General features: G+C 43.6%; 1 protein-coding gene and 1 long non-coding RNA gene across 17 annotated transcripts in view; one reads left to right on the top strand and one right to left on the bottom strand.

Annotated features, from left to right (window-relative positions):
- Positions 1-12491, top strand: part of sacs2 (sacsin molecular chaperone 2) — a 171903-nt gene extending 159412 nt beyond the window's left edge. For all 16 annotated transcript variants that reach the window (XM_068019872.1, XM_068019871.1, XM_068019863.1 and 13 more), the window contains one exon: positions 1427-12491. In XM_068019872.1, the coding sequence (XP_067875973.1) occupies positions 1427-12432 (11006 nt within the window). In that variant the 3' untranslated portion in view covers positions 12433-12491. The remainder of the gene's footprint in view (positions 1-1426) is intronic.
- Positions 1-26919, bottom strand: part of LOC137353506 (uncharacterized) — a 691250-nt gene that overhangs the window by 494930 nt on the left and 169401 nt on the right. The window lies entirely within an intron of this gene.

Below are 26919 nucleotides of genomic sequence, written 5' to 3'. Positions count from 1 at the left end.
GGAAGGATGTAAATGCGTTGGAAACAGTTCAGAGAAGGTTTACTAGACTCATACCTGAAATGGGCGGGTTGTTTTCCTGGGAAAAGTCCGCTTGGACGCAGGCGAAGGCCCTTAAGTGCCCATTAAGTGGCAACTTAAGGGCTTGATTGGCCTGGGGCAGCGGCCCCCCGCCCCCCAGCCCTAAGTAAAGAGAGGTCGGAGGCGGGAGTGGGTGGGGAAAGCCTCCCGGAGCCTCCCGCTCCATTTTATGCCGCCATCCGGCTTGTTCGGGTGGCATAAAATTCTGGCCATAGTGGCTGAAAGACATTTTTTTCCATGATTCAATTGATCCATTGTGTGTTATAGTTAGCTAGATTAACTAGCAAGCTCACTGCAGAACCACAGAACTGTTAGAGCGCAGAAGGAGGCCATTTGGCCCATCGTGTCTGCACCGACACTTCACTGCAGTGATTAGCACCGCAGCCTCACAGCTCCAGCGACCCGGGTTCAATTCTGGGTATTGCCTGTGCGGAGTTTGCAAGTTCTCCCTGTGACTGCGTGGGTTTTCGCCGGGTGCTGTGGTTTCCTACCACAGCCAAAGACTTGCAGGTTGATAGGTAAATTGGCCATTCTAAGTTGCCCCTAGTATAGGTAGGTGGTAGGGGTATTGAGGGAAGGTGGGGATGTGGTAAAAATATGGGATTGATGTAGGATTAGTGTAAATGGGTGGTTGATGGTCGGCACAGACTCGGTGGGCCGAAGGGCCTGTTTCAGTGCTGTATCTCTAAATAAATAAATAAAAGAGCAATTCACCTAATGCCATTCCCCTGCCTTCTCCCTGTAACCTTGCACATTCTTCCTTTTAATATAACATTCTAATTCCCTTTTGAATATTTCAATTGAACCTACCACCACCACACTGTCAGGCTATGTGAAAAAGTTTTTCCTCATGTCGCTTTTGCTTCTCTTACCAAATACTTTAAATCTGTGCCCTCTCGTTCTTGATCCTTTCACGAGTGGGAACAGTTTTCCCCTATCTACTCTGTCCAGACCCCTCTTGATTTTGAATACCTCCATCAAATCACCTTGTCTTCTCTAAGGAAAACAGTCCCAACTTCTCCAATCTATCTTCATAACTGAAGTTCCTCATCCCTGGAATCATTCTCGTGAATCTTTTCTCTGTCGAGTGCCCTCATGTCTTTCTTAAAGTGTGGCACCCAGAACTGGACTCAATACTCTAGCTGAATACTAGACTCCTATAATATCATTGAAAATATAAAATATTTCTAATGTAGATAGATTTGACTGCTTACTGTAACAATACTTTTGATAGCTTACAAAATCCTTAGCTGTGTTTGCCTTGCATGATAAATATTGATAGCATTAAGTTTAATGAATGACTTTGGAAACATTGCAAGGGAATTTCTGTTCTGTTTTGTTCTTCCAGAAATATTTGCAAATCTCATCTGCTTGGATGTGCATGCTATAAAACAGCACATTAGAAAAGCTCTACCAGATAATTGGATGAAAAAGCTTGGTCATGTGACATGGGACATCACAAATACCCAGCACCCTCCAGTACACTGGCTTGCAGAATTTTGGGATTTTCTGAATAAGAATTGTAAAACTCTAGATAAATTTGAAGGGTTGCCACTCATACCACTCAGTTCTCTAAAGGATTGCATGAACAGCCTCCAGCTAGCACATTTATCCAAGAATATAACAACCATATTTCAAATGCAAAATGGTTACAAGTTACCAGATACAATTGCTAGTATAATTACAAGAGCTGGAGGCAGTGTAGTTCAAAGCAGTGATGAATTTCTAAAGCATCAGCAATTAGCTGAGTATGTGTTTTTACCAAACCCAAATAATGTTTTGAAATTGTTTTTGAATTTGGGTTGTGATCAAGTAGTAAAAGAGATTAGTTGTATGTCAGTTGAAGACAGAAGATCATTGAGAAGTTTTCTTGCTGAAGCATCCATATTTGATACTGATGAGATAAATATGTTATTCAAGTTACCGATCTTTCAACAAATGATTTCTCTGAGGCCTACAAATAAAGGGCTTATCACAGCTGGAACACATGGAGCCCTGAGTAATGAAGTTTACCCTGAGATCCCAGAGGATGTGCCTTTACCAGAAACTGTACTTAAGTGTGTTGATGAGAAGGACAGGAAACTCATGTTGATGAAGGGAAAATTACTGACAGCAGCGGACGTTGCATTGCTCATGTTGAAGGGAGTGGAGACCCAAAAGTATGAGCCTGAACAAGTCGAAAAGGTGATGTTCTGGATTCTAAAAAATAGTGAAATACTTTTTAAACAAAAACCAGAGTTATTTAACAAGTGCAAAACACTTAGGTTTTTGACATCAAAGGACAGAGTTGTGCAGGCTTCTACCTTATTTGATCCAAACAACGTGACCTTTCAGCATCTCTTTCAGCCGGAGTATCAGCACTCCTTCCCCCCTCCACTTTATTGTAAGGATGAGAAAATTTTGTTGACGCTGCAGAAACTTGGGCTAAAATCAAAAGAAGACAGTATTTCACCTGATGACCTTTTAAAGGTGGCGCGATTGATAGACCGACAACACGGCCAAGCTAGTGATGTTAGCAATGTTTGTATAAAAGCCGAAGCTTTAATTAGAGTATGCAACACAACCTCTGTTTTAGCCATTTGTTCTTATCAAACTGTGGAACAATTATTGTCTTTGCACTGGGTGCCCTGTAACAGTCTTCCAAAAGCATCAGCAGAATGCAAAAAAATAAATATTGATTTGAATAGACCTGAAAATGTAAGAGATTCAAAGTATGCCAACATTATTGGGTTAGTGATGCCACTTACTGACAAGTTTACTGAGAAAGCAAGCAGAATCTTGGGACTACTCAACCTACCACCACCTAAGAAGGTGGTTGAAAATCTTCTGGCCATAATAGACCAGGTATCCACCAGTAGTAACTCACAATGCAACTTTCTTACAGATTTGCAAAATATATATGAATATATGCAGAAACACCTTGGTCAATTTAAGGCTCTCTTACTGGCCCTAGAGCTGCCATGGGTATGGAATGGGGCTGGGTTTGCACACCCACAAAATATTGTTTTCTCTTATCCTGAAGATTTAGATCTCAGCTGTTATGTAAAAAGAGTCCCACAGGAAATATCACAGTACGGAGAGTTATTGACTGAGTGTGGAGTCAAAACAGGCTACAGCAATGAAGAAATTATTCAAATTCTTTATCGTATAAAAGATAATACAGTTAAACTGAACTCTGGCTATGGTAGCCCAAGTGAATTAAAGACCATCATTTCCATACTTGATTGGATGCGCAGAAATAATTTTTCATTTAATAATGACCTTCCAGTCCCTGTATGGAAAGGCACCCAAGGTGGATTCTGCTTGAAACCGTGTTCCAAGGCAGTTTTGTGTGATTTAGATAAAGGAACACTGGAAGATATTAACAAAAATGAAAACATTTTTGTTATTCATAAAGAAATAAGCCTTGCAATAGTTGAATGGCTGAATGTGCCTGCCTTAAGCAGCAAAGTTCTGCATCCTGAATTAATTGGAATTGAGCAGTATGGACAAGCAGAACCCCTTGTACTGAGAATTAAGAACATTCTGAAAGAATATGACCAAGAACACGATCTCTTCAAAGAGATGCTTCAAAATGCTGAAGATGCTGGTTCAACAGTTTGTAGTTTCCTAGTGGACATGAGACAAAACAAAGATGCACCTGAAAGTCTTATTGATCCTGATATGGCCTCATGTCATGGACCGGCACTTTGGTCATACAACAATGAATGTTTCACTGATGAAGATTTTCACAATATAACAAGAATTGGGACAGGTTCCAAGGAAAACCAAATTGATAAGATTGGTAAATTTGGTCTTGGATTTAATTCTGTTTATCACATAACCGATGTTCCATCAATACTCAGTGGAAAATACTTGCTTATTTTTGATCCAAATGTTACTCATCTTAGGAAACATATCCATTCTGTAACCAACCCTGGAATAAAACTTAATCTTTATGAGCATAGGCAGTTAATTCAAAGATTTCCTGGACAATTTAACCCTTACAATGGAATATTTGGATGTAATTTTAAAATTGGCACTGGAGAAAATTTCTATTATGAAGGGACCCTCATTAAGTTGCCCTTCAGGACACCAGAGGAGGCTGCAGTATCAGGGCTTTCCAATAAGTATTATAACCAGAAACACATCATGTCCTTAGTGGATAGTTTCAAGCAAACATCAAAAGATCTTGTCATTTTCCTAAAGAATGTGAAAAAAGTTTCACTGAAATTTATCAGCGAACATTCTGCTCATGAAAACCAGATAATCTCTGTATTCAAAATGGAAAGACAAATACTGAATATAATTGAGATGGCAGATAATTTCCCAATTAAAAAAATGCAACAAAATGCTGTAAACATATTGGAAAGCACAAATAAATTTTCTAGAAAAATTAGAAGTTTGAGCATCTCAACTATTATACAGTTTACAGAAGAAACTATAGATAATCCCAATCATATAAAATATTGGTTGGTTCATTCATGTTTTGGGATGGCAAAAGCTTTGCAGATTGCTTGTAGTAAAACAGCAAATGCTTATTTTGCCCCTCCTCTTGGAAGTGTGGCCATACCCCTCAAAAAGAGGAAAGAAACTGGACATTGGATGCCAAACACTGAAGCCCATGTAGGACAAGTGTTCTGTTTTCTGCCTCTTTCTCTTCAATGTGGTCTTCCTGTTCATATTAATGGATCTTTTGCAGTAACCTCAAACAGGAAAAATCTTTGGAGCTCTGGGCCAAAGGGAGATTGGAATCAAGCGCTATTGGAAGATGCAGTTTCTGCAGCTTACGTCACATCTATTTCACTTATGCAGCAAATGTCGCAGAAGGGAGAATTTGAAAATTATGACTATTACACGTTTTGGCCTAATGTGAATAATGTAGATAATCAGTTTAGAGTAATAATGGAAAATTTCTATAGAGCAGTTGCATATGGAATCAATGGTGTTACACTCAAAGCATTCAGCAATGGAAAAGATTGGTGCCCAATAAACCAGGCTCGTTTTTTGGATTCATCAATTCTTAAAAACAAAAGAGTTGGACAGTCTGCTGTTACTGAATTTTCTAAATTTCTTTCAAAGCCCTTAATTTCAGTTCACTTGCCAGAATGGGTTAAGCAAGGATTCATTGCCAGTGGATGTGAGCATTCCATTGAGCAAAACACATATAATTGGGAATTATTTTACAAGGAAATTGTATTTCAGAACTTAGATGTTATAAATCCTAAGACTAGGAATGATTTTATCATTCATGCAATTGATATGAGGGATTCATCTATTGATGAAATGTTGAGGATAACACCATGCATGACAGCTAGTGGGAAGGAAGATCTCCAGTATATCAAGAATCTTGTACATCCAGAAGGCAAGATAGCTTGTCTTTATGATGAAGATGATGGGCGGTTCCTCGTAGGAACTTCTGAGGATTTTCTTCATCCAGAGAGATTGTTAAGGCTAGAAATGCTGGGGATGGTAAAAGACAGAATTGCTTTCCCTCAGTTACTTGAAAGAGCAGAGACAATTAAACAAATATGGGACCTTGATAGGAACAAAGCATATCAAAGAGTTCGTCATATCTTGGATTTGCTTAAAGACCTAAATGAACTCAATAATGATGACCAGCAAAACTTACAGAATATCCCATTTCTTCCTGCTTTTCTTCCACATAGTCAGGATAAAAATGGTCCTGTAGATACTATTGTTTTGATGAAAGCAAAAGATTTATACAGTTGCAAATGCCAAGCACTAGTGAATATGACAGAAATGGTTTTAGACAAAGAACTGTTGAAAGGGACTAAACTGTCTACAGAAACCATTTTTTTTCTAGGTTTGAACAGACAGCCACCCATTGGGACAGTGTTGGAACAACTGAAATGTACATATACATGTAATAATCTAGCAACCAGTGATCTGAAAAGAATAACTAAAGAATGTTACATCTACTTGACTAAACAGTTAAAGGGAGATCCAGAATCAAAAAAGGAAATTTACAATGCTGCTCAAGAATTTCCCTTTATTTTTGTTCATGGACAGTTTATGCCTCTCACACTGGTTGCTCGTAAGGTTTCATTTGATGCTGTTCCATACCTTTATGAACTTCCCAAAGAATATATAGAATGTGAGGAATTGTGGAAGTTTCTTGAGATTAAGGATCATTTTAGATTGGAAGATTATGCCTCTGTCCTCAAAAGAATGTCAGAAAAATATCATGGATCAAGGCTGTCCGATAGCGATCTTGCTGTGTGTCTTAGAATTGTAACAACAGGATTCGCTGAAGTGTCAGAACAGGAAGACATCTTGCAGAGTATTCTCCTGCCCAATCAGCACTGTATCCTTCACTCTGCTCAAACATTACAATACAATGACACACCATGGCTTGTTGTAGGAGATGATGTAAATCTTTGCCATAATCAGATAGCTAGAGAAACAGCTGTCCGCTTCCATGTTCAGACAACAAAACACAGAGCCATGAAAAATCTACAGGTCAAAGATATGTCCATATGGGCACAGGAATTCGGCCAGCAGGAGAAACTGACAATACGTTTAAAAAATATCATCAAAGCTTATCCATCCAAGAAAGATATACTAAAGGAGTTGATTCAGAATGCCGATGATGCTGAAGCCTCAGAAATCCATTTTATTTGGGATCCCAGAAAACATGGCAACACAAAGACCTTTGGCGAGGAATGGAATACACTTCAAGGACCTGCACTATGTGTTTACAATAACAAGAAGTTCACAGACAAAGATATTGAAGGTATACAACAACTTGGAGAAGGGGGCAAACGCAAAAGTCCAGAGAAAACTGGAAAGTATGGACTTGGTTTTAATTCAGTGTACCACCTGACAGACTGCCCCTCTTTTATGTCAGGTGACAGTATGTTGTGTATCTTTGACCCTCATTTGGCTGTGCTTGCCACAGCAAAGCCGCATTCTCCAGGTGGTATGTTTATAGTCAACCAGAAGTTTAAAAACACATTTGAGGATGTTTATACTACCTTTCTCCCATCTTTCTTCAATCTTGAACTGGGTACCATGTTCAGGTTGCCATTGAGAACAGCAGAAATGGCAGAAAAATCAGATATCTCAAAGCAAGCAGTCACAAAGGATGTAATTCTAGAATTGCTAGAGGTGTTGAAAGAAGATTCTGATAGTCTCCTTTTGTTTTTGAATAATATTAAGAAAATTAGTTTTCATAAAATGGATAAAAAAACAAGCGAATTGCAGGAAATATTTACTGCAGAAGTAGAAATGTCTGAGGAAAGCACCAGGCAACAGGAACATTTGAAACATTTTATCCAAAAGTGTTCAAGTTCCACAACTGTAGTATCCAAAATGGAATCGTATCAAGTAATATATGAAATGGAGATTCAGTCTTCTATGAAACATCCAACCAAGTGGATTTTGGCAAATAAGGTGGGTGTTGCTGATGCAGAAGTAACTGAGTCAGTGCAGAACTTTTGTTCTAACTTGGGTCAAATGCTTTTGCCCCGGAGTTCTGTTGCAGCTTGTATTAACTGCAATAGTTTTCAAGGTAAAGCCTTTTGCTTCTTGCCATTGCCCATAGAGACTGGTCTCCCTGTACACATCAATGGAAACTTTGCTGTTGACTTTGCGAGGCGAGACCTTTGGAAACAGGATGGACAAAGCAGAAAGATGAAATGGAACAATTTTTTAAAATTATACCTGATTGCACCTTTATATGCAGATTTACTTGATTACATTCGGATAAATTTATCTGGCAGCAGAGTGGGTTCTCTAAAATTTAACAGTATGGAATTATGCAGAAACAGTGTTGAACCCCATTACCTCTGGTTCTTTCCTCATGTTTCTGAAGAAGTTCCTCAGGAATGGCAATTAATGATAAATAAAGTTTATAAGTGCATATATCAGAGGGGTCTTTGTCTGATCCCTATAGTCAGACATGAAAGTAATCAATTTCATAATGAGAAAAAGATCATTACTATTACATGGTCCTGTTTGACTAAAGAAAAAAGAGCTGAAGTTCCTCACTTTGTAACTGTTCACATAACTGAAAAACTGATTGAAATTTTAGAAGACGTTGGTATAAATTTAGTACTACAGTCTGACTATATGACCAAAATTTTGAAAGGTTTAGAAAGAGCTTGTATGGATGTCTTTGTTTTAAACCCAGGCAGTGTCAGAAAGTTTCTTCAGATTCATCCACTGAACAACCCAGGTCTAACAAAGAATGACTATCCTTTACTACTCAGTGAATCCCTGATTAAAGATGGGACCAGATGCCTGGCTCTTTTGGATTACTGTCTCTCTGATGTCAAAGAAGGAAATTATAATAGTATAAATAGTTTACCTCTATTGCTCACACAAGATAACATCTTGGGAAAATTTAAACGTGCTTCTCCCAAATATATTTCCAAATTTCATGATTTATTTCCAGAGTCCCAGATGTGCTTTGCAAACTATGATATCAACAAGAAATATAAAGACCTCTTAACTGCAGCTGGCTTTTTAGAAGACTTCACAATTTCAAGAGCTGAGCAATTCATCCGAATAAAACTTGGGTATAGGTTTCAGATTAACTCCACTGACCCACACCTATGGTTGAACTGGACTGAAAATGAGCAGTTCATAGAATGGCTGAAGAAATTGTGGAAGTATTTTGAGAGCCAGATGAGGTGTGATGATGATAAGGAGAAAACAATTGATAAACTTAAATTATTATTTTCAGACCTTGCCATATTACCTGTATTATGTCCAAGTTATAATGACCAGCATCTTCTTGCACCTCTGGGATCATTAAGTAGTGTTATCTGTGAAATGACCCAAACTAGTGTCGCACGAATTCTGCTAAAGCTTGGGTTTGCTAAAATTGCTTCAGATTACTTTTCCATGAAGGTAATGTTTAATTTTATTAGACCTCATTCACTGAAAACTGATGACAAAACCTCCATTCTACAACATCTGCGTCTGACAAAATTAAACTGGAATAATTTAAGTGAATGGGAAGTGGAGACCATTTTAAGGTTCCTTCATTCTGGAATGGAAACAAGTGATGATAAACTTAAATATCAGGAACAGCTGAAAACACTGCCACTTTTTGAAACAATGGAAGAGTCTTTTGAAAGTATCGAAATGTACAATGTGATTTACATTATAAATACTCAATTCAGCGACACATTTCCACATTTGTATAAATTAGACAGCTCATGTATGTTTTTGAAAAAAACAAGGATAAATACCGAGGTCTCAGAAGATTTGGGGATTCAAGTTATTGATGATGTGCAGTTCTTTATGGATTACATCCTTCCTAACATTGAACAAATATTTAATGATCAAAAACTGGATGTCATACGCCTGTTGTATAATATAATCTGTTGTTATAACACAGCCTATGAAATGAATAAAGAGCAAATTGTGTCTACTCTCAAAAATGTGAAACTGATCAAAGCTAAGAATGGGATATTTCAAAAGGCTTCTTATTTCTATGAAAACAGTGGGCGCCTATTTAAAATTATGATTCCTACAGAAAATTTTGTTCCTGAGAATTTTTTTAAAACTATGGGATGCTACCTTGATGATTCCAATTTGAACAAATTATTAAAGGATCTGGGATTGAAGTGCTCTGTATCTTCAGATGATTTTATTGCTTTTGCATCACAAATTTCTGAAGAAGTGAAACTGCATGCTCCTTTGAAAGAATTATTTGAGAAAAGTGATGCTTTAGTCACATACCTGTGCAACATGGATGAGGAAAACCTTCAGAAGAATATTTATGAAAAAGTAGCAAATATTAAATTTGTTTATCCACACAAAGTTCGGGAGAATTTACGTAGCTTGCATTCTCCTTATGCAGAAGGGAGGAATTTTGTTGCTTTGAAGGATTCATTGGTGAAACAACGGGATGAAGATGAAGAACTAGTCTGGACCTCCATGCCTATACTACCATCGAAATGCAGCCAGTCAAGAAATAACATAAGTAAATTGAAAGCTGCTGGTGCTATTTATAATCCTCCAGAAACTGTAGTCATAGCAAACCTTAGGAAAATTTGCTTAGCTTCCTGCAAAAATCAGAGTGCCTTAAAAACCAGGTCAAAAGTGCTTCAGACTGCTTATGGTTTTCTTCAAAACCATTCATTTGATATCCAATCCCTGACAGATCTTCCAATTGTTCTTGTAGAAGAAGACTCCAAGCTGGTAAAAATCAACCAGGTGGTGTTCTCTTTACAAAATTACCTTGAGTTTTGTCCTTATTTATATCGGCTTCCCCCACTGCTAGCTCCATACCGTGAGTTTTTCCAGAAGTTGGATGTTGCTCTGGAGCCATCAGCTTCCCACCTCACCCAGGTACTTAGGTCTCTTTATGAAGATTCCAGCAAAGTAAATAGTTTAAATCAAATGCAAATGATAACTGTGAAAAGAACCCTGTATTATCTATTTACACTTCTGGAATCCAAGATAGAGGAACGAGTACTTGAGAAACTAAAACCATTGTATCTCCCAGCAAGTGATGGTATTCTGTATGCATCAGACACGTTATGTTTTAATGACAGAATTACTACAGGTTCTAGAAGAGATGCCAGTGTTTTAAAAGGAAAGTTTAATTTTCTTCTCGATCTGGGTGAATGTCACTTAAGTCCTGATCCTTACAAGCAGATAAATCTTTTACAATTTCTACCTGAAGAAATTCGCCCCAAGATGCTTTCACAGTTAACAGAGGAAATACTCAATGAATCAGTTCTACGCATATGTCCATATGGAGATAATTGCACATTCAGAAATGATTTCCACAAGCTCCTTGTGTCCTCTAGTTTTAGAGGTGGGTTAGTGAGCTTGTTAAAGGGGCAGTGCAGTGGAGAGCTGTCTGTGAGTGACATTGAGCATGGCTGTGAAAATGTCTTTTCGAAAATGCAAATTATTTGCTGTGAGAAGCTGGAAACAATCCTTTGCTTGGGGTCAAAACAGCTGAGTAATACCAGCATTGAAAAACAAGTGTACAGTAAAGTGAGCAACATGGGCAGTGGTGTGGTTTATCTGGAGCATAGAGATAATGTACCATTCAGCATGAGAACTGTTATAATACATTCTTTGGCAACGGAGATTAATTTACTCTTGAAGAATGCCTTAAACAAAGATTCACTATTAATCCTGGTGTTGATGCTCAGCTGTGAAAATCCACAAGACATCCAGAAAGTATTGGAAGACAAAGGCATCCACACTGGTAACTTAAAGATCCAGGTTTCCCTAGACTTGCCTAATCCTGGAGAAGCAATTCCTGAAGAACTGATTCATACACTGGAAATGGATATTATGCATAATTTCAGAGTTGGTGAATATGTGGGTTATAAAGGCCCCTCTTCCAATGACTATGTGTATGCCATTTTTATTGAACGATTAAGCACAGACATGTTTATCAAAGATATTAGGATGCAAAAATATAAAATAAAAATAGGTCCAGACTTGTTTATTGTAGTCAACCATCTTGATCTCTATAAGTTCGCTCAACAAAAAGTGCCTGAGGAAGTGTGCCAGAATCTTGTTGTATTGGATATACCAAAGGACAAATGCCAAACATCCAGCCAGAAATATGAATCATTTGACAACATTAAGAAAGAAATTCATGAATACCTGAAAGAAATAAGGAATCTCCCGAAGGATGAGAGGCAGAAGGCGATACGTCGCCTTTATCTGAAGTGGCATCCAGACAAAAATCCAAACAACATTGAAGTAACAACCAAGCTGTGTCACTTTATTCAAGAGAAAGTAAAGCAACTCGACATAATACAAGCTGAGAATGGAAGCAGCTCATCAACTTACAAAAGCTCCTTTTCTAGTAAAGAGGAAGATTTTTCTTCATTTTTTAACCAATGGAATAGTGAAGCATCAAGGCATAAGCCAAGCCAATCACAGCAGAAAAAAAGTCAGTCTGCTAATGAATTCTGGTCATTCCCAAAGAAAAGTCAGTCCAATCCAGAAGAGGCTCAAAGATGGTTTAGACAAGCAAAATGTGATCTTAAAGCAGCGTCCAATGACCTGGGATGCACTGGTCTAGACTGCACTGCCACTGAATGGTTTTATTTTAAAATACATCAAGCAGTGGAAAAAGCTTTAATTGCTGCAGTGTACATAAATAGTGGAAAATGGATTAGTGACCATAGCATTACTTTCCTTGCCAGCCAGGTATCAAGATATAACACAAAACTATTAGACCTGGAGAGCATAGTGAACAAACTCAAAGAACATGGGGTAGACAGCAAGAAGACCCAGTATCCAAACTACCACTCACAGCCCTATGTCCCAAATGACCAATTCAAGGCAGGGCATGAACAAGAGGTTCTGACTTTAGCGCAAACAGTATTGGACAATATTGGAGAATACATCGTGAGTAACTCATAGAAAAAGCCTTCTGTTCAATTATCATTGCTGTTTCAATGTAATTAAAAATCAAAACCTGACTTTATCCTTGAAATATTGCTTGAGCACAGAAATTGCAGGATACACCAAACTTTTAATGTGGTTAAGTACATTAAATCTGTTATCTACAAATACTGATATCCTATGAACCATACTTTAACATAATACACACAAGTTGTTCACACTGAGGTGCTTGCCATTCAAACAATTTACTGGAATAGAATGCTTACAAATGGTTAACAATTTCACTGTAATTTACTTAAGTCAATTTTTCTTATGTACATACCTATTAAATGCTTTTAATATAATAAAAGCAACATACTGCAGTTGCTGGAAATCTGAAATAAAAACAGTGCTGGAAGTACTCAGCACCGGCAGCATCTGTGGAGCGAGAAACAGTTAACATTTCAGTTCTGATGAAGGGTCACTGACTTGAAACGTTAACTCTGCTTCTCTCTCCATAGATGCTGCCAGACCTGCTGAGTATTTCCAGCACTTTTTGTTCTTTTTTTAGTTAACGTTTCAGGTCTGTGACCATTCATCAGAACTAGCAACGGTTAGAAATGTAACATACTTTGAGCAAGTGAAAGTTTGGGGGGGGAGGGTGGGGTGGTGCGGTTGTGGAGAAGAACAGAAGGGAATGTCTGTGATAGGGTGGAGGGCAGGAGAAATTAAGTGACAAAGATGCCATGGAATAAAAGGCAAAGAGAGCAGTAATAGTCGTAGTAAAAGACAAAGCATCTGTCCAGAGACAGATGGAAGAATAATGAACAGCTGTCTGAAAGCAAAAACATGAAAAACAGGTTAAGACTGGCACATGGTTTAAAAAAAAATAAAATGGCAGTAATGGTCTGAAGTTGTGGTACTCATATGAGTCTAGAAGGCTGTAGAGTGCCTAATCGGAAGATGAAGTGCTGTTCATCAAACTTGCGTTGAGCTTCACTGGAACACTGAATAAATAAATGTTTCTGTTCAGTGAATATAAACTGAATTTAAAACCATTTCTGTTACATTCAGTTTTGTAAACATGAATTTATAAATTCAATGAATGCTTTTTTTTGTCTGAACAAAACATTTTAAGGTGTGGTTCAATGCTGCACCTAAATTTTGCAGTTTTCCATTGCAGCTAAAGTGTAGCTTTTCTAAATTATACAGTGGAAAACTGCTAGTATTTTCCTGGAAGTTGGACAAGTGAATAGATAGGCAAATATGTTGTTCACTTTGCAAAAACTGTATTGTTTAGTTAGATACATGGGCACATCGTCTATTTTCAATCAGTTTTAATGTAAAATATAGTGTTTAAAACATTAGTTGAAGACCTTTGTTAAAATCTTAAAGGTGTAACTATATAAAATAAGCCTCTAGCTATGATCTTGTACTGAGCTAGCTGAGCTCTGCCTGGGTGCTATTAGGGATACAATTGGTGTCATTGCTCCTGAGCTAGGGGGGACAAAACTAACCAACCCAGATTACTATTCAGTGATTCACATGATGAATGTAAACTAAATCAGTTTTAAATAAAAATAGAAACTGTTCTGATGAAAGATCACAGACTTGAAACATTGGCCGGGATTTCACGTTAGGCAGACGGGAGCTGGCCACCGACTGAAAAGTCGGCGGCGGACCGGCTTCCGCCTCAGCTGGGGATCCAGCCTGCATTTTACGGGTCCCCAGGCTTTAATTGTTTCGAGGCGGAACTTCCACCCACTTGAGGGAGGAAGTCCTGCCTCATTGAGCTGCCGACCAATCAATGGGCCCGGGAACGGTGGCCACTGATGGGACTGCAGCCCAGCCACAAACATGGAGCCAGCAAGACAGATAGGTTTTGGTTGCGTCGCTGGGGTAATCGGTCGGGCCCTGGCAAGGCAAGGGTGGTCAGTTTGGGGGAAGGGGGGCATGTTGGGTGGTTGGGGTTGTGGGGGGGCAGCCCTCTATCAGGCACCCTGTGCCCAATGAGAAGGGCCCACCCCCCGGACGATCGCAACTGCCTGGTTTTCATAGGCAGGTTTTCCCGGCTCCAAGATGCCTGCTTGCCACTTAAGGGCCTTGATTGACCTGGGTGGGCGGGATGTTTTTTGCCTCATCCCCTGCCCTACATAAAGTTGGGCGGAGACGGGAACGGGTCTGGAAAGCCTCCCGCTCCATTTTACGCCACCATCTGGCTCGTTGCGTTTGCGTAAAATTCCGGCCATTAACTGTTTCCTTCTCCACAGATGCTGCCTGACCTGCTGTGTATTTCCAACATTTTCTGTTTTTATTTCAGATTTCTAGCATCTGCTGTATTTTGCTTTTGTATTAGAGACTAAATCAGTTTTCTTTTGATGCTCCCATTGCAACCCATTTATTAACTTCTTATCTGCACTCACATGAAAAATGACCACTTGGGCAAGATAATGGTGGAGGGTTGCATCCAATAGGAACCTGTGCCTTGAAGAGGAAGAACTTTGGTAAAACACGTTTCTGTATTTGGGGAACGTGGCTTTATATTGTAATGTATCACAGGTACAGTATTTATGTAGTGAGACCTGTTGCGCTGATCTCTCCTGGCAGAGTCATTCCAATAACATCAGCCATTGGAACATCAGTAAGTGATTCTATAAATAGAGTAAGTGATTTCGTGCAACAATTAAAAATCCTGCAAAAGTTCACACTACTTAAGTGTCACAAAGACTTATGAAACCTGTAATAACAAATTACTTGGCTTATCCATAGAAAGTCAGACAGATCAACATCTATTCCAGTCTGAATACCAACTGGGAGAGATCCAACCAGGATATAACCCAATTTGCTGGTTGTTAATAAATGATTTTATAGAACTTTCTTAGCCAGCTTATTATCTTCATTTATGCCACACAATAAGCTTTGACATCACAATCAGCAATGTACGTTTACAATGTTTGACAGACTTTCTGTTGTCCACGATTGAACACAAATTTCAATTTATTTTAATTGGGATGATGGCTCCTCTAAAACAGCAGACAAAGGAATTTGATATGAGCCTGTTAAATGTTCAGTTATGATTATCACAGCAGTAATTTCCAAGCTAATATGTTTAAAGCAAATATTGAGATTTAAAACTATAGTAAAAGATTTAGTGTAAAAATTCAAAAATTGAGCATGTACTTTGAAATGTGCCTAGATCTTCATATATTACATTAAAGTAGGTTACATCAGCAATTGTCCTTCTGTTATGAACATTATGTCATGCTTTCCATTTAGTACATACCTGAGCTGGATGATGATTTGTGGAGTTCTGGGTGTAAGATCCTTTTTAAGACCATCACCTCCTAAGTCTGAAGATGTAACTCACCATATTTCCCAGTTGTATAATAGTTTTTAATGACACTTGGGCTGCTTTCAGTTATTTGGGTACTAAATAAAGATATTTGAGCACATCAATTACAACTGAGGCAAGAACAGAGATTTCCTGTACATGCAGGTAAAGGCCTGCTACCCGACCTGAATCCGACAGGACCCGACGACATGTGTCGGGTCGGGTTGCTCTTCCGGGTCCGGCTTTCGGGGTTGGGGCAGGTCAGGCCGTGACCAGGTCAGACACACACAGTAAGTATTGCTCTGTTGGGAAGTCGAGTTTAGTAAGTGTCAAAAGTTGAAAAGCCTACCTGAGCTGGGGGTCCGCAACGTCAAGGAGGGAAGCTCTGAGTCTCTATGATGTTGTCACGCTCACACTGCAGCTTCCTGCAGATTTGGAATCACAAGGTAGGTAAAGTAAGCATTCCGGTGCTCGGGTCGGGTCAAGCACAGGAAAAAATGGAGGGACATGGGCTGGGTCGGGCTCGGGTCCGATGTGGTTCTGGTCGGGGTTTTTTTTCCTGACCTGAGCAGGCCTTTACATGCAGGTAGCTTGCTCTATATTGTGCAGTTACACAAAATGTTGGGATCCATCCAGTGTGAACAGGAGTCTCAAACGCTCATCACATTAGACTCATACAGGTACAAATGGTCAGCTATTAAGTTTCACATATCAACAAAAAAGGACAGGAAAAGACCAAGTGATCCAACCAGATATCCCTCTCCCCAGAGATGGTAGAGTCTGAATGCACCATCAACCTACCCCCAAGTGTCTCAATTCTGCAGGACAGGCAACAAATCAAAAACAAACCTTCATCCAATTTAGAAAAAAAAACTGGCAAATTCTCTCTGATCCCCAAGACAATTAAGCAAAATCCAGGAAGCTGCAGCAATTGATACCACGAGTCACAACTAGCCCCACATACATTCTCTAACTTTAAATGTCTTCCATTCACGGGATCTGATCCAGCTCCCTTTTGAAGGCCTACAGTTATTCCACACTTAGTCATTTATGGCACAGAAGGAGGCTATCGAGTCCATGCTAGCTCTCCATGGAGCTTTTCAGTCAATCTCACTCGACCCCTGTAGCCCTGTAAGTCTATTTCCTTCAAGTGCCCATCCTACTTCCTTTTGAAGTCATTGATTGACTCCACTTCAATCACCCTTGTGGACAGCGAGTTTCAGGTCATTACCACCTACTCCGTAAAAAATTCTTCCTCATATTCCCCCATATCTCTTGCCCAAAACCTTCAACCTGTGTCTCTTAGTCCTTGTACCATTAGTTAATGCAAGTAGTTTTTCCTTGTCTAACTTATATAAGTCTGTCATAATCTTGTACAGCTCTATGTAATCTCCCCTCAATCTCCTTTGTTTCAACCCCAGTTTTTCCAACCTAACCTTGTCACTAAGATCATTCATCCCTAGAATCATTCTTTTATATCTCCTCTGCATCCTCTCAAAGACCTGAACATCCTTCCTAAAGTGTGGTGACCAGAACTGGATGCAATACTTCAGTTGGGGCCTAACCAGAGCTTTACAAAGGTTCAGCATAACTTCCCTGTTCTGACAATGTACTTCAGAGGTCAGTAACTCCCTGGAAATAAAAGTGATTCCTGTCGTCTAACCTAACTTCATGTTTTCTTATTTTGTACTGGTCCTCCCTAGCTTGAATAACCTGTCCACCTGAATAGAGTATAACCTTCATCGTGCAAAAAAACCACAATCATATCGCCTCAGTTGATACAGTTGTACCAAGGCTTAGTATCGATGTCTACTTTTAAATGTACTTGGCCTAGCCGTATACCTTAACATCCTGTTCACTTTTTGAACAACATCACAGCAAATGCACCTTTGTGCTTTTGGCTTGGCCATCTTAAGTATAGTATCCCCAAGATGTTCATCCAGATCATTCTGCATGTGCACAATATGACCATCCTAGCACATGATGACATCAATCCCACAGTGCTTCAAGGCTGCAAGTTAAAGCTATACAAAAATGTTACTATCATGTCTGTCATGCAATGGTTTGCAGCATCAACCCCACTCTTACTTATCTCAACATATTTAGACAGAGGAGGTGGTGTAGTGGTAATGTCACTGGACTAGTAATCCAGAGGCCCAGGCTAATTCCATAGGGACATGGATTCCAATCCCACCATGGCAGCTAGTGAAATTTAAATTCAGTTAATTAATCAATTCAAGAAATTACTAAAAAAAAATTGAAAGCTAGTCTCAGTAATGGTACTATGAAACTATCTTTGATTGTTGTTAAAACCCATCTGGTTCACTTATGTCCTGTAGGGAAGGAAATCTGCTGTCCTTACCTGGTCTGGCCTACATATGACTCCAGACCTACAGCAATGTGGTTGATTCTTACCTACCCTCTGAAATAGCCTAGCAAGCCACTCAGTTATCAAGGTCAATTAGGGATGGGCAACAAATACTGGCCTTGCTAGCAGTGCCCACATCCCTTCAAAGAAAATAAAAATTAATTCCCCAATAGTTCAAGAGACTGACTCAAAGGGCTTTTAGACGAGACATTAAACCAAGGCCCCATCTTCCCTCTGGTGGATGTAAAAGATCCCATGGCACTATTTCAGTTGTTTTTGGACTGGAGAAAGGTATATAGTGGGGCTCCCGGGCTGCTAGGACCTTTGCTTTTCTTGATTTATATTAATAAGTGAGACTTCAATTTATAGGGCATAATCTCAAAATATGCGGGTGACACAAAACTTGGATATATTGTGAACTGTGAGGAGGATGGTGATAAACTTCAAGAGGCTGGTGGAATCGGCGGCCATGTGGTAGATGAAACATAGAACAAATTCTGTGAGGTTCTGCTCCCAGCGTGGGCCTTTGCAAGATGGGAACACATCACAGATTTGATGCTGTAGTGTTATCTGTGCAGCCATCTAGCAAGGCTCTGCAGTGAGAACCAAGCCACAAAATTTGTCCACATGTGCAAGTAGCCAACTTTTCAAAATGTTACATGCATTAATGGAAGTGTCAGTGAGTATAAATAGATCATGACTAATCTGTATTTAGGGCCTCGGTGCCACGGTATTACACTACTTTTTATTTATTATTCGTTTCTGGGTTGTGGGCGTCGCTGGCTAGGCCTGCATTAATTGTCCATCGCTAATTGCCCTTGAGAAGGTTGTGTGAGCTGCCTTCTTGAACCGCTAAAGTCCTTGGGGTGTAGGTATATCAACAGTGCTGTTAGGAAGGGAGTTCCAAGATTTTGACCCAATGACAGTGAAGGAGCGGCGATTTAGTTCCAAGTCAGGATGATGTGTGACTTGGAGGGGAACTTGCATGTGTTGGTGTTCCCATGCATCTGCTGCCCTTGTCCTTCCAGCCGATAGTGATCGTGGGTTTGGAAAGTGCTGTCGAAGGAGACTTGGTGAGTTGCTGCAGTGCATCTTGCAGATGGTACACACAGCTGCCACTCTGCGTCAGTGCTGGAGGGAACCAATATTGAAGGTTATAGATGGGGTGCCAATCAAGTCGGTTGCTTTGTTCTGGATGGTGTCAAGTTTCGTGAGTGTTGTTGGAGCTGCATCCATCCAAGCAAGTGGGGAGTATTCCATCACACTCCTGATTTGTGCCTTGTAGATGGTGCACAGGCATTGGGAAGACAAGAGGTGAGTTACTTGCCACAGAATGCCCAACCTCTGACCTGCTCTTGTAGCCAGAGCATTTATGTGGCTTGTCCAGTTGAGTTTCTGGTCAATGGTGACTCCCCAGGATGTTGATAATGGGAGTTTCAGCAATGGTAATGCCCTTGAACGTCAAGGGGAGATGGTTAGATTCTCTTTTGTTTGAGATGGTCATTGCATGGCACTTGTGTGGCACAAATGTTCCTTGCCACTTATCAGCCCAAGCCAGGTCTTGCTGCATATGGACATGAGCTGCTTCAGTATCTGAGGAGTCACGAATGACCATTGTGCAATCATCAGCAAACATCCCCACTTCTGACCTTATGATAGAGGGAAGGCCATTGATGAAGCAGCTGAAGATGGTTGGGCCAAGGACACTGCCCTAAGGTACTCCTGCAGTGATGTCCTAGGTCTGAGATGATTGACCTCCAACAACCACAACCAGCTTCCTTTGTGCTAGGTTTGACTCCAACCAGCGGAGAGTTTCCCCCCGATTCCCAGGGGGAATTTTTGTACATTTTGTGCCCTTGCTACCCTCAGTGCTTCCAATTGGTGTTCAACTTGGAGAAACACTGATTCATCAGCCAAGTGCGGGGTGGGGGGGGGGGGGGGGGGAGGTGGTGGTGGTAGGTGGTAATCAGCAGGAGGTTTCCTTTCCCATGTTGGACCTGATGCCATGAGACTTCATGGGGTCCGGAGTCAATGTTGACGACTCCCAGGGCAACTCCCTTGCGACTGTATACCACTGTGCCACCACCTCTGGTGGGTCTGTCCTGCTGATGGGAAAGGACATACCCAGGGATGGTGATGATAGTATCTGGGACATTGACTACAAGGTATAATTCAGTGAGTATGACTCTATCAGGCTGTTGCTTGACTAGTCTGTGGGACAGCTCTCCCAGTTTTGGCACAAGCCCCCAGATGTTAGTAAGGAGGACTTTGCAGGGTTGACATGGCTGGGTTTGCCGTCATTTCCGGCGCCTGGGTCGATGCAAGGTGGTCCATCTGGTTTCATTTTTTTTCTGCGACTTTGTAGCAGTTTGATACAGCTGAGTAGTTTGCTGAGCCATTTCACATCTGGATTGAGTGTAACACAGGTAGATTGTACATTTATCACATCCTTTAGAACAGATTCTAGCATTTTCCCAACGACTGATGTAAGGCTAACAGGTCTGTAATTCCCTGGTTTCTCTCTCCCTCCCTTCTTAAATAGTGGGGTGACATTTGCGACCTTCTAATCTGCAGGAACCGCTCCAGAATCTGTCTTATTTTGGAAGATTATCACCAATGCATCCACTATATTCATTATCTCCATAGCTACTATTTAATACAAAACACTATTTAATACAACTCAGTAGTTATTTTTCAGATTTAATTGATTCAGTAGAAACATCTAATTTGAAGTTAATTGTAGTTGGGCTGAATTATACCAGCCCCTTGATGCAGCGGGGAGAGGCCGCCTTGACCCGTGACGCCGAGAGGGGCCCGCCGCATATTACTGGCGGCGGCGGGACCTTGATGCGACCCCCCACACCAGTCGCACGGCAGCGGCGGAACCACAATCAACATATGGTAATGATTACATACTTATGCTGAATATGCAGCGCGCTGCCTCTCCACTGACTCTGCCGGATTTTTCGTTGGCGCGGCCGCCACGTGCATTCTCATTCATGATCTGAAAGGGAGGGGGGATACACAGGGGTCTAACTCTGCATTCTGAAAGGGAGGGGGATACACAGGGGTCTAACTCTGCATTCTGAAAGGGGGGGATACACAGGGGTCTAACTCTGCATTCTGAAAGGGAGGGGGGATACGCAGGGGTCTCACTCTGCATTCTGAAAGGGAGGGGGGATACACAGGGGTCTCACTCTGCATTCTGAAAGGGAGGGGGGATACGCAGGGGTCTCACTCTGCATTCTGAAAGGGAGGGGGGATACACAGGGGTCTCACTCTGCATTCTGAAAGGGAGGGGGGATACACAGGGGTCTCACTCTGCATTCTGAAAGGGAGGGGGGATACGCAGGGGTCTAACTCTGCATTCTGAAAGGGGGGCGGATACACAGGGGTCTAACTCTGCATTCTGAAAGGGAGGGAGGATACACAGGGGTCTAACTCTGCATTCTGAAAGGGGGGGGGGATACACAGGGGTCTAACTCTGCATTCTGAAAGGGAGGGAGGATACACAGGGGTCTAACTCTGCATTCTGAAAGGGGGGGGGATACACAGGGGTCTAACTCTGCATTCTGAAAGGGAGGGGGGATACACAGGGGTCTAACTCTGCATTCTGAAAGGGGGGGATACACAGGGGTCTCACTCTGCATTCTGAAAGGGAGGGGGGATACGCAGGGGTCTCACTCTGCATTCTGAAAGGGAGGGGGGATACACAGGGGTCTCACTCTGCATTCTGAAAGGGGGGGATACACAGGGGTCTAACTCTGCATTCTGAAAGGGAGGGGGGATACACAGGGGTCTAACTCTGCATTCTGAAAGGGAGGGAGGATACACAGGGGTCTAACTCTGCATTCTGAAAGGTGGGGGGATACACAGGGGTCTAACTCTGCATTCTGAAAGGGAGGGAGGATACACAGGGGTCCAACTCTGCATTCTGAAAGGGGGGGATACACAGGGGTCTCACTCTGCATTCTGAAAGGGAGGGGGGATACGCAGGGGTCTCACTCTGCATTCTGAAAGGGAGGGGGGATACACAGGGGTCTCTGCATTCTGAAAGGGAGGGGGGATACACAGGGGTCTCACTCTGCATTCTGAAAGGGAGGGGGGATACACAGGGGTCTCAATCTGCATTCTGAAAGGGAGGGGGGATACACAGGGGTCTCAATCTGCATTCTGAAAGGGAGGGGGGATACACAGGGGTCTCACTCTGCATTCTGAAAGGGAGGGGGGATACACAGGGGTCTCACTCTGCATTCTGAAAGGGAGGGGGGATACACAGGGGTCTCACTCTGCATTCTGAAAGGGAGGGGGGAGACACAGGGGTCTAACTCTGCATTCTGAAAGGGAGGGGGGATACACAGGGGTCTCACTCTGCATTCTGAAAGGGAGGGGGGATACACAGGGGTCTCACTCTGCATTCTGAAAGGGAGGGGGGATACACAGGGGTCTCACTCTGCATTCTGAAAGGGAGGGGGGAGACACAGGGGTCTCACTCTGCATTCTGAAAGGGAGGGGGGATACACCGGGGTCTCACTCTGCATTCTGAAAGGGAGGGGGGAGACACAGGGGTCTCATTCTGCATTCTGAAAGGGAGGGGGGATACGCAGGGGTCTAACTCTGCATTCTGAAAGGGAGGGGGGATACACAGGGGTCTCACTCTGCATTCTGAAAGGGAGGGGGGATACACAGGGGTCTCACTCTGCATTCTGAAAGGGAGGGGGGATACACAGGGGTCTCAATCTGCATTCTGAAAGGGAGGGGGGATACACAGGGGTCTCAATCTGCATTCTGAAAGGGAGGGGGGATACACAGGGGTCTCACTCTGCATTCTGAAAGGGAGGGGGGATACACAGGGGTCTCACTCTGCATTCTGAAAGGGAGGGGGGAGACACAGGGGTCTAACTCTGCATTCTGAAAGGGAGGGGGGATACACAGGGGTCTCACTCTGCATTCTGAAAGGGAGGGGGGATACACAGGGGTCTCACTCTGCATTCTGAAAGGGAGGGGGGATACACAGGGGTCTCACTCTGCATTCTGAAAGGGAGGGGGGAGACACAGGGGTCTCACTCTGCATTCTGAAAGGGAGGGGGGGATACACCGGGGTCTCACTCTGCATTCTGAAAGGGAGGGGGGAGACACAGGGGTCTCATTCTGCATTCTGAAAGGGAGGGGGGATACACAGGGGTCTCACTCTGCATTCTGAAAGGGAGGAGGGATACACAGGGGTCTCACTCTGCATTCTGAAAGGGAGGGGGGATACACAGGGGTCTGTCTGCATTCTGAAAGGGAGGGGGGATACACAGGGGTCTCACTCTGCATTCTGAAAGGGAGGGGGGATACACAGGGGTCTCACTCTGCATTCTGAAAGGGAGGGGGGATACACAGGGGTCTAACTCTGCATTCTGAAAGGGAGGGGGGAGACACAGGGGTCTCACTCTGCATTCTGAAAGGGAGGGGGGATACACAGGGGTCTAACTCTGTATTCTGAAAGGGAGGGGGGATACACAGGGGTCTCACTCTGCATTCTGAAAGGGAGGGGGATACACAGGGGTCTCACTCTGCATTCTGAAAGGGAGGGGGGATACACAGGGGTCTCACTCGACATTCTGAAAGGGAGGGGGGATACACAGGGGTCTCACTCGGCATTCTGAAAGGGAGGGGGGATACACAGGGGTCTCACTCTGCATTCTGAAAGGGAGGGGGGATACACAGGGGTCTCACTCTGCATTCTGAAAGGGAGGGGGGATACACAGGGGTCTCACTCTGCATTCTGAAAGGGAGGGGGGATACGCAGGGGTCTAACTCTGCATTCTGAAAGGGAGGGGGGATACACAGGGGTCTCACTCTGCATTCTGAAAGGGTGGGGGGATACACAGGGGTCTCACTCTGCATTCTGAAAGGGAGGGGGGATACACAGGGGTCTCACTCTGCATTCTGAAAGGGAGGGGGGATACACAGGGGTCTCACTCTGCATTCTGAAAGGGAGGGGGGATACACAGGGGTCTCACTCTGCATTCTGAAAGGGAGGGGGGATACACAGGGGTCTAACTCTGCATTCTGAAAGGGGGGGATACACAGGGGTCTCACTCTGCATTCTGAAAGGGAGGGGGGATACACAGGGGTCTAACTCTGCATTCTGAAAGGGGGGGATACACAGGGGTCTAACTCTGCATTCTGAAAGGGAGGAGGGATACACAGGGGTCTCAATCTGCATTCTGAAAGGGAGGGGGGATACACAGGGGTCTAACTCTGCATTCTGAAAGGGGGGATACACAGGGGTCTCACTCTGCATTCTGAAAGGGAGGGGGGATACACAGGGGTCTCACTCTGCATTCTGAAAGGGAGGGGGGATACACAGGGGTCTCACTCTGCATTCTGAAAGGGAGGGGGGATACACAGGGGTCTCACTCTGCATTCTGAAAGGGAGGGAGGATACACAGGGGTCTAACTCTGCATTCTGAAAGGGGGGGGATACACAGGGGTCTAACCCTGCATTCTGAAAGGGAGGGGGGATACACAGGGGTCTAACTCTGCATTCTGAAAGGGGGGGATACACAGGGGTCTCACTCTGCATTCTGAAAGGGAGGGGGGATACGCAGGGGTCTCACTCTGCATTCTGAAAGGGAGGGGGGATGCACAGGGGTCTCACTCTGCATTCTGAAAGGGGGGGATACACAGGGGTCTAACTCTGCATTCTGAAAGGGAGGGGGGATACACAGGGGTCTAACTCTGCATTCTGAAAGGGAGGGAGGATACACAGGGGTCTAACTCTGCATTCTGAAAGGTGGGGGGATACACAGGGGTCTAACTCTGCATTCTGAAAGGGAGGGAGGATACACAGGGGTCTAACTCTGCATTCTGAAAGGGGGGGATACACAGGGGTCCAACTCTGCATTCTGAAAGGGGGGGATACACAGGGGTCTCACTCTGCATTCTGAAAGGGAGGGGGGATACGCAGGGGTCTCACTCTGCATTCTGAAAGGGAGGGGGGATACACAGGGGTCTCTGCATTCTGAAAGGGAGGGGGGATACACAGGGGTCTCACTCTGCATTCTGAAAGGGAGGGGGGATACACAGGGGTCTCAATCTGCATTCTGAAAGGGAGGGGGGATACACAGGGGTCTCAATCTGCATTCTGAAAGGGAGGGGGGATACACAGGGGTCTCACTCTGCATTCTGAAAGGGAGGGGGGATACACAGGGGTCTCACTCTGCATTCTGAAAGGGAGGGGGGATACACAGGGGTCTCACTCTGCATTCTGAAAGGGAGGGGGGAGACACAGGGGTCTAACTCTGCATTCTGAAAGGGAGGGGGGACACACAGGGGTCTCACTCTGCATTCTGAAAGGGAGGGGGGATACACAGGGGTCTCACTCTGCATTCTGAAAGGGAGGGGGGATACACAGGGGTCTCACTCTGCATTCTGAAAGGGAGGGGGGAGACACAGGGGTCTCACTCTGCATTCTGAAAGGGAGGGGGGATACACCGGGGTCTCACTCTGCATTCTGAAAGGGAGGGGGGAGACACAGGGGTCTCATTCTGCATTCTGAAAGGGAGGGGGGATACGCAGGGGTCTAACTCTGCATTCTGAAAGGGAGGGGGGATACACAGGGGTCTCACTCTGCATTCTGAAAGGGAGGGGGGATACACAGGGGTCTCACTCTGCATTCTGAAAGGGAGGGGGGATACACAGGGGTCTCAATCTGCATTCTGAAAGGGAGGGGGGATACACAGGGGTCTCAATCTGCATTCTGAAAGGGAGGGGGGATACACAGGGGTCTCACTCTGCATTCTGAAAGGGAGGGGGGATACACACGGGTCTCACTCTGCATTCTGAAAGGGAGGGGGGAGACACAGGGGTCTAACTCTGCATTCTGAAAGGGAGGGGGGATACACAGGGGTCTCACTCTGCATTCTGAAAGGGAGGGGGGATACACAGGGGTCTCACTCTGCATTCTGAAAGGGAGGGGGGATACACAGGGGTCTCACTCTGCATTCTGAAAGGGAGGGGGGAGACACAGGGGTCTCACTCTGCATTCTGAAAGGGAGGGGGGGATACACCGGGGTCTCACTCTGCATTCTGAAAGGGAGGAGGGATACACAGGGGTCTCACTCTGCATTCTGAAAGGGAGGGGGGATACACAGGGGTCTGTCTGCATTCTGAAAGGGAGGGGGGATACACAGGGGTCTCACTCTGCATTCTGAAAGGGAGGGGGGATACACAGGGGTCTCACTCTGCATTCTGAAAGGGAGGGGGGATACACAGGGGTCTAACTCTGCATTCTGAAAGGGAGGGGGGAGACACAGGGGTCTCACTCTGCATTCTGAAAGGGAGGGGGGATACACAGGGGTCTAACTCTGTATTCTGAAAGGGAGGGGGGATACACAGGGGTCTCACTCTGCATTCTGAAAGGGAGGGGGATACACAGGGGTCTCACTCTGCATTCTGAAAGGGAGGGGGGATACACAGGGGTCTCACTCGACATTCTGAAAGGGAGGGGGGATACACAGGGGTCTCACTCGGCATTCTGAAAGGGAGGGGGGATACACAGGGGTCTCACTCTGCATTCTGAAAGGGAGGGGGGATGCACAGGGGTCTCACTCTGCATTCTGAAAGGGAGGGGGGATACACAGGGGTCTCACTCTGCATTCTGAAAGGGAGGGGGGATACGCAGGGGTCTAACTCTGCATTCTGAAAGGGAGGGGGATACACAGGGGTCTCACTCTGCATTCTGAAAGGGAGGGGGGATACACAGGGGTCTCACTCTGCATTCTGAAAGGGAGGGGGGATACACAGGGGTCTCACTCTGCATTCTGAAAGGGAGGGG

This window comes from Heterodontus francisci, chromosome 41 (genome assembly GCF_036365525.1).
Source record: "Heterodontus francisci isolate sHetFra1 chromosome 41, sHetFra1.hap1, whole genome shotgun sequence".
Lineage (NCBI taxonomy): Eukaryota > Metazoa > Chordata > Chondrichthyes > Heterodontiformes > Heterodontidae > Heterodontus > Heterodontus francisci.
This window is presented reverse-complemented; position numbering and strand designations above follow the sequence as displayed.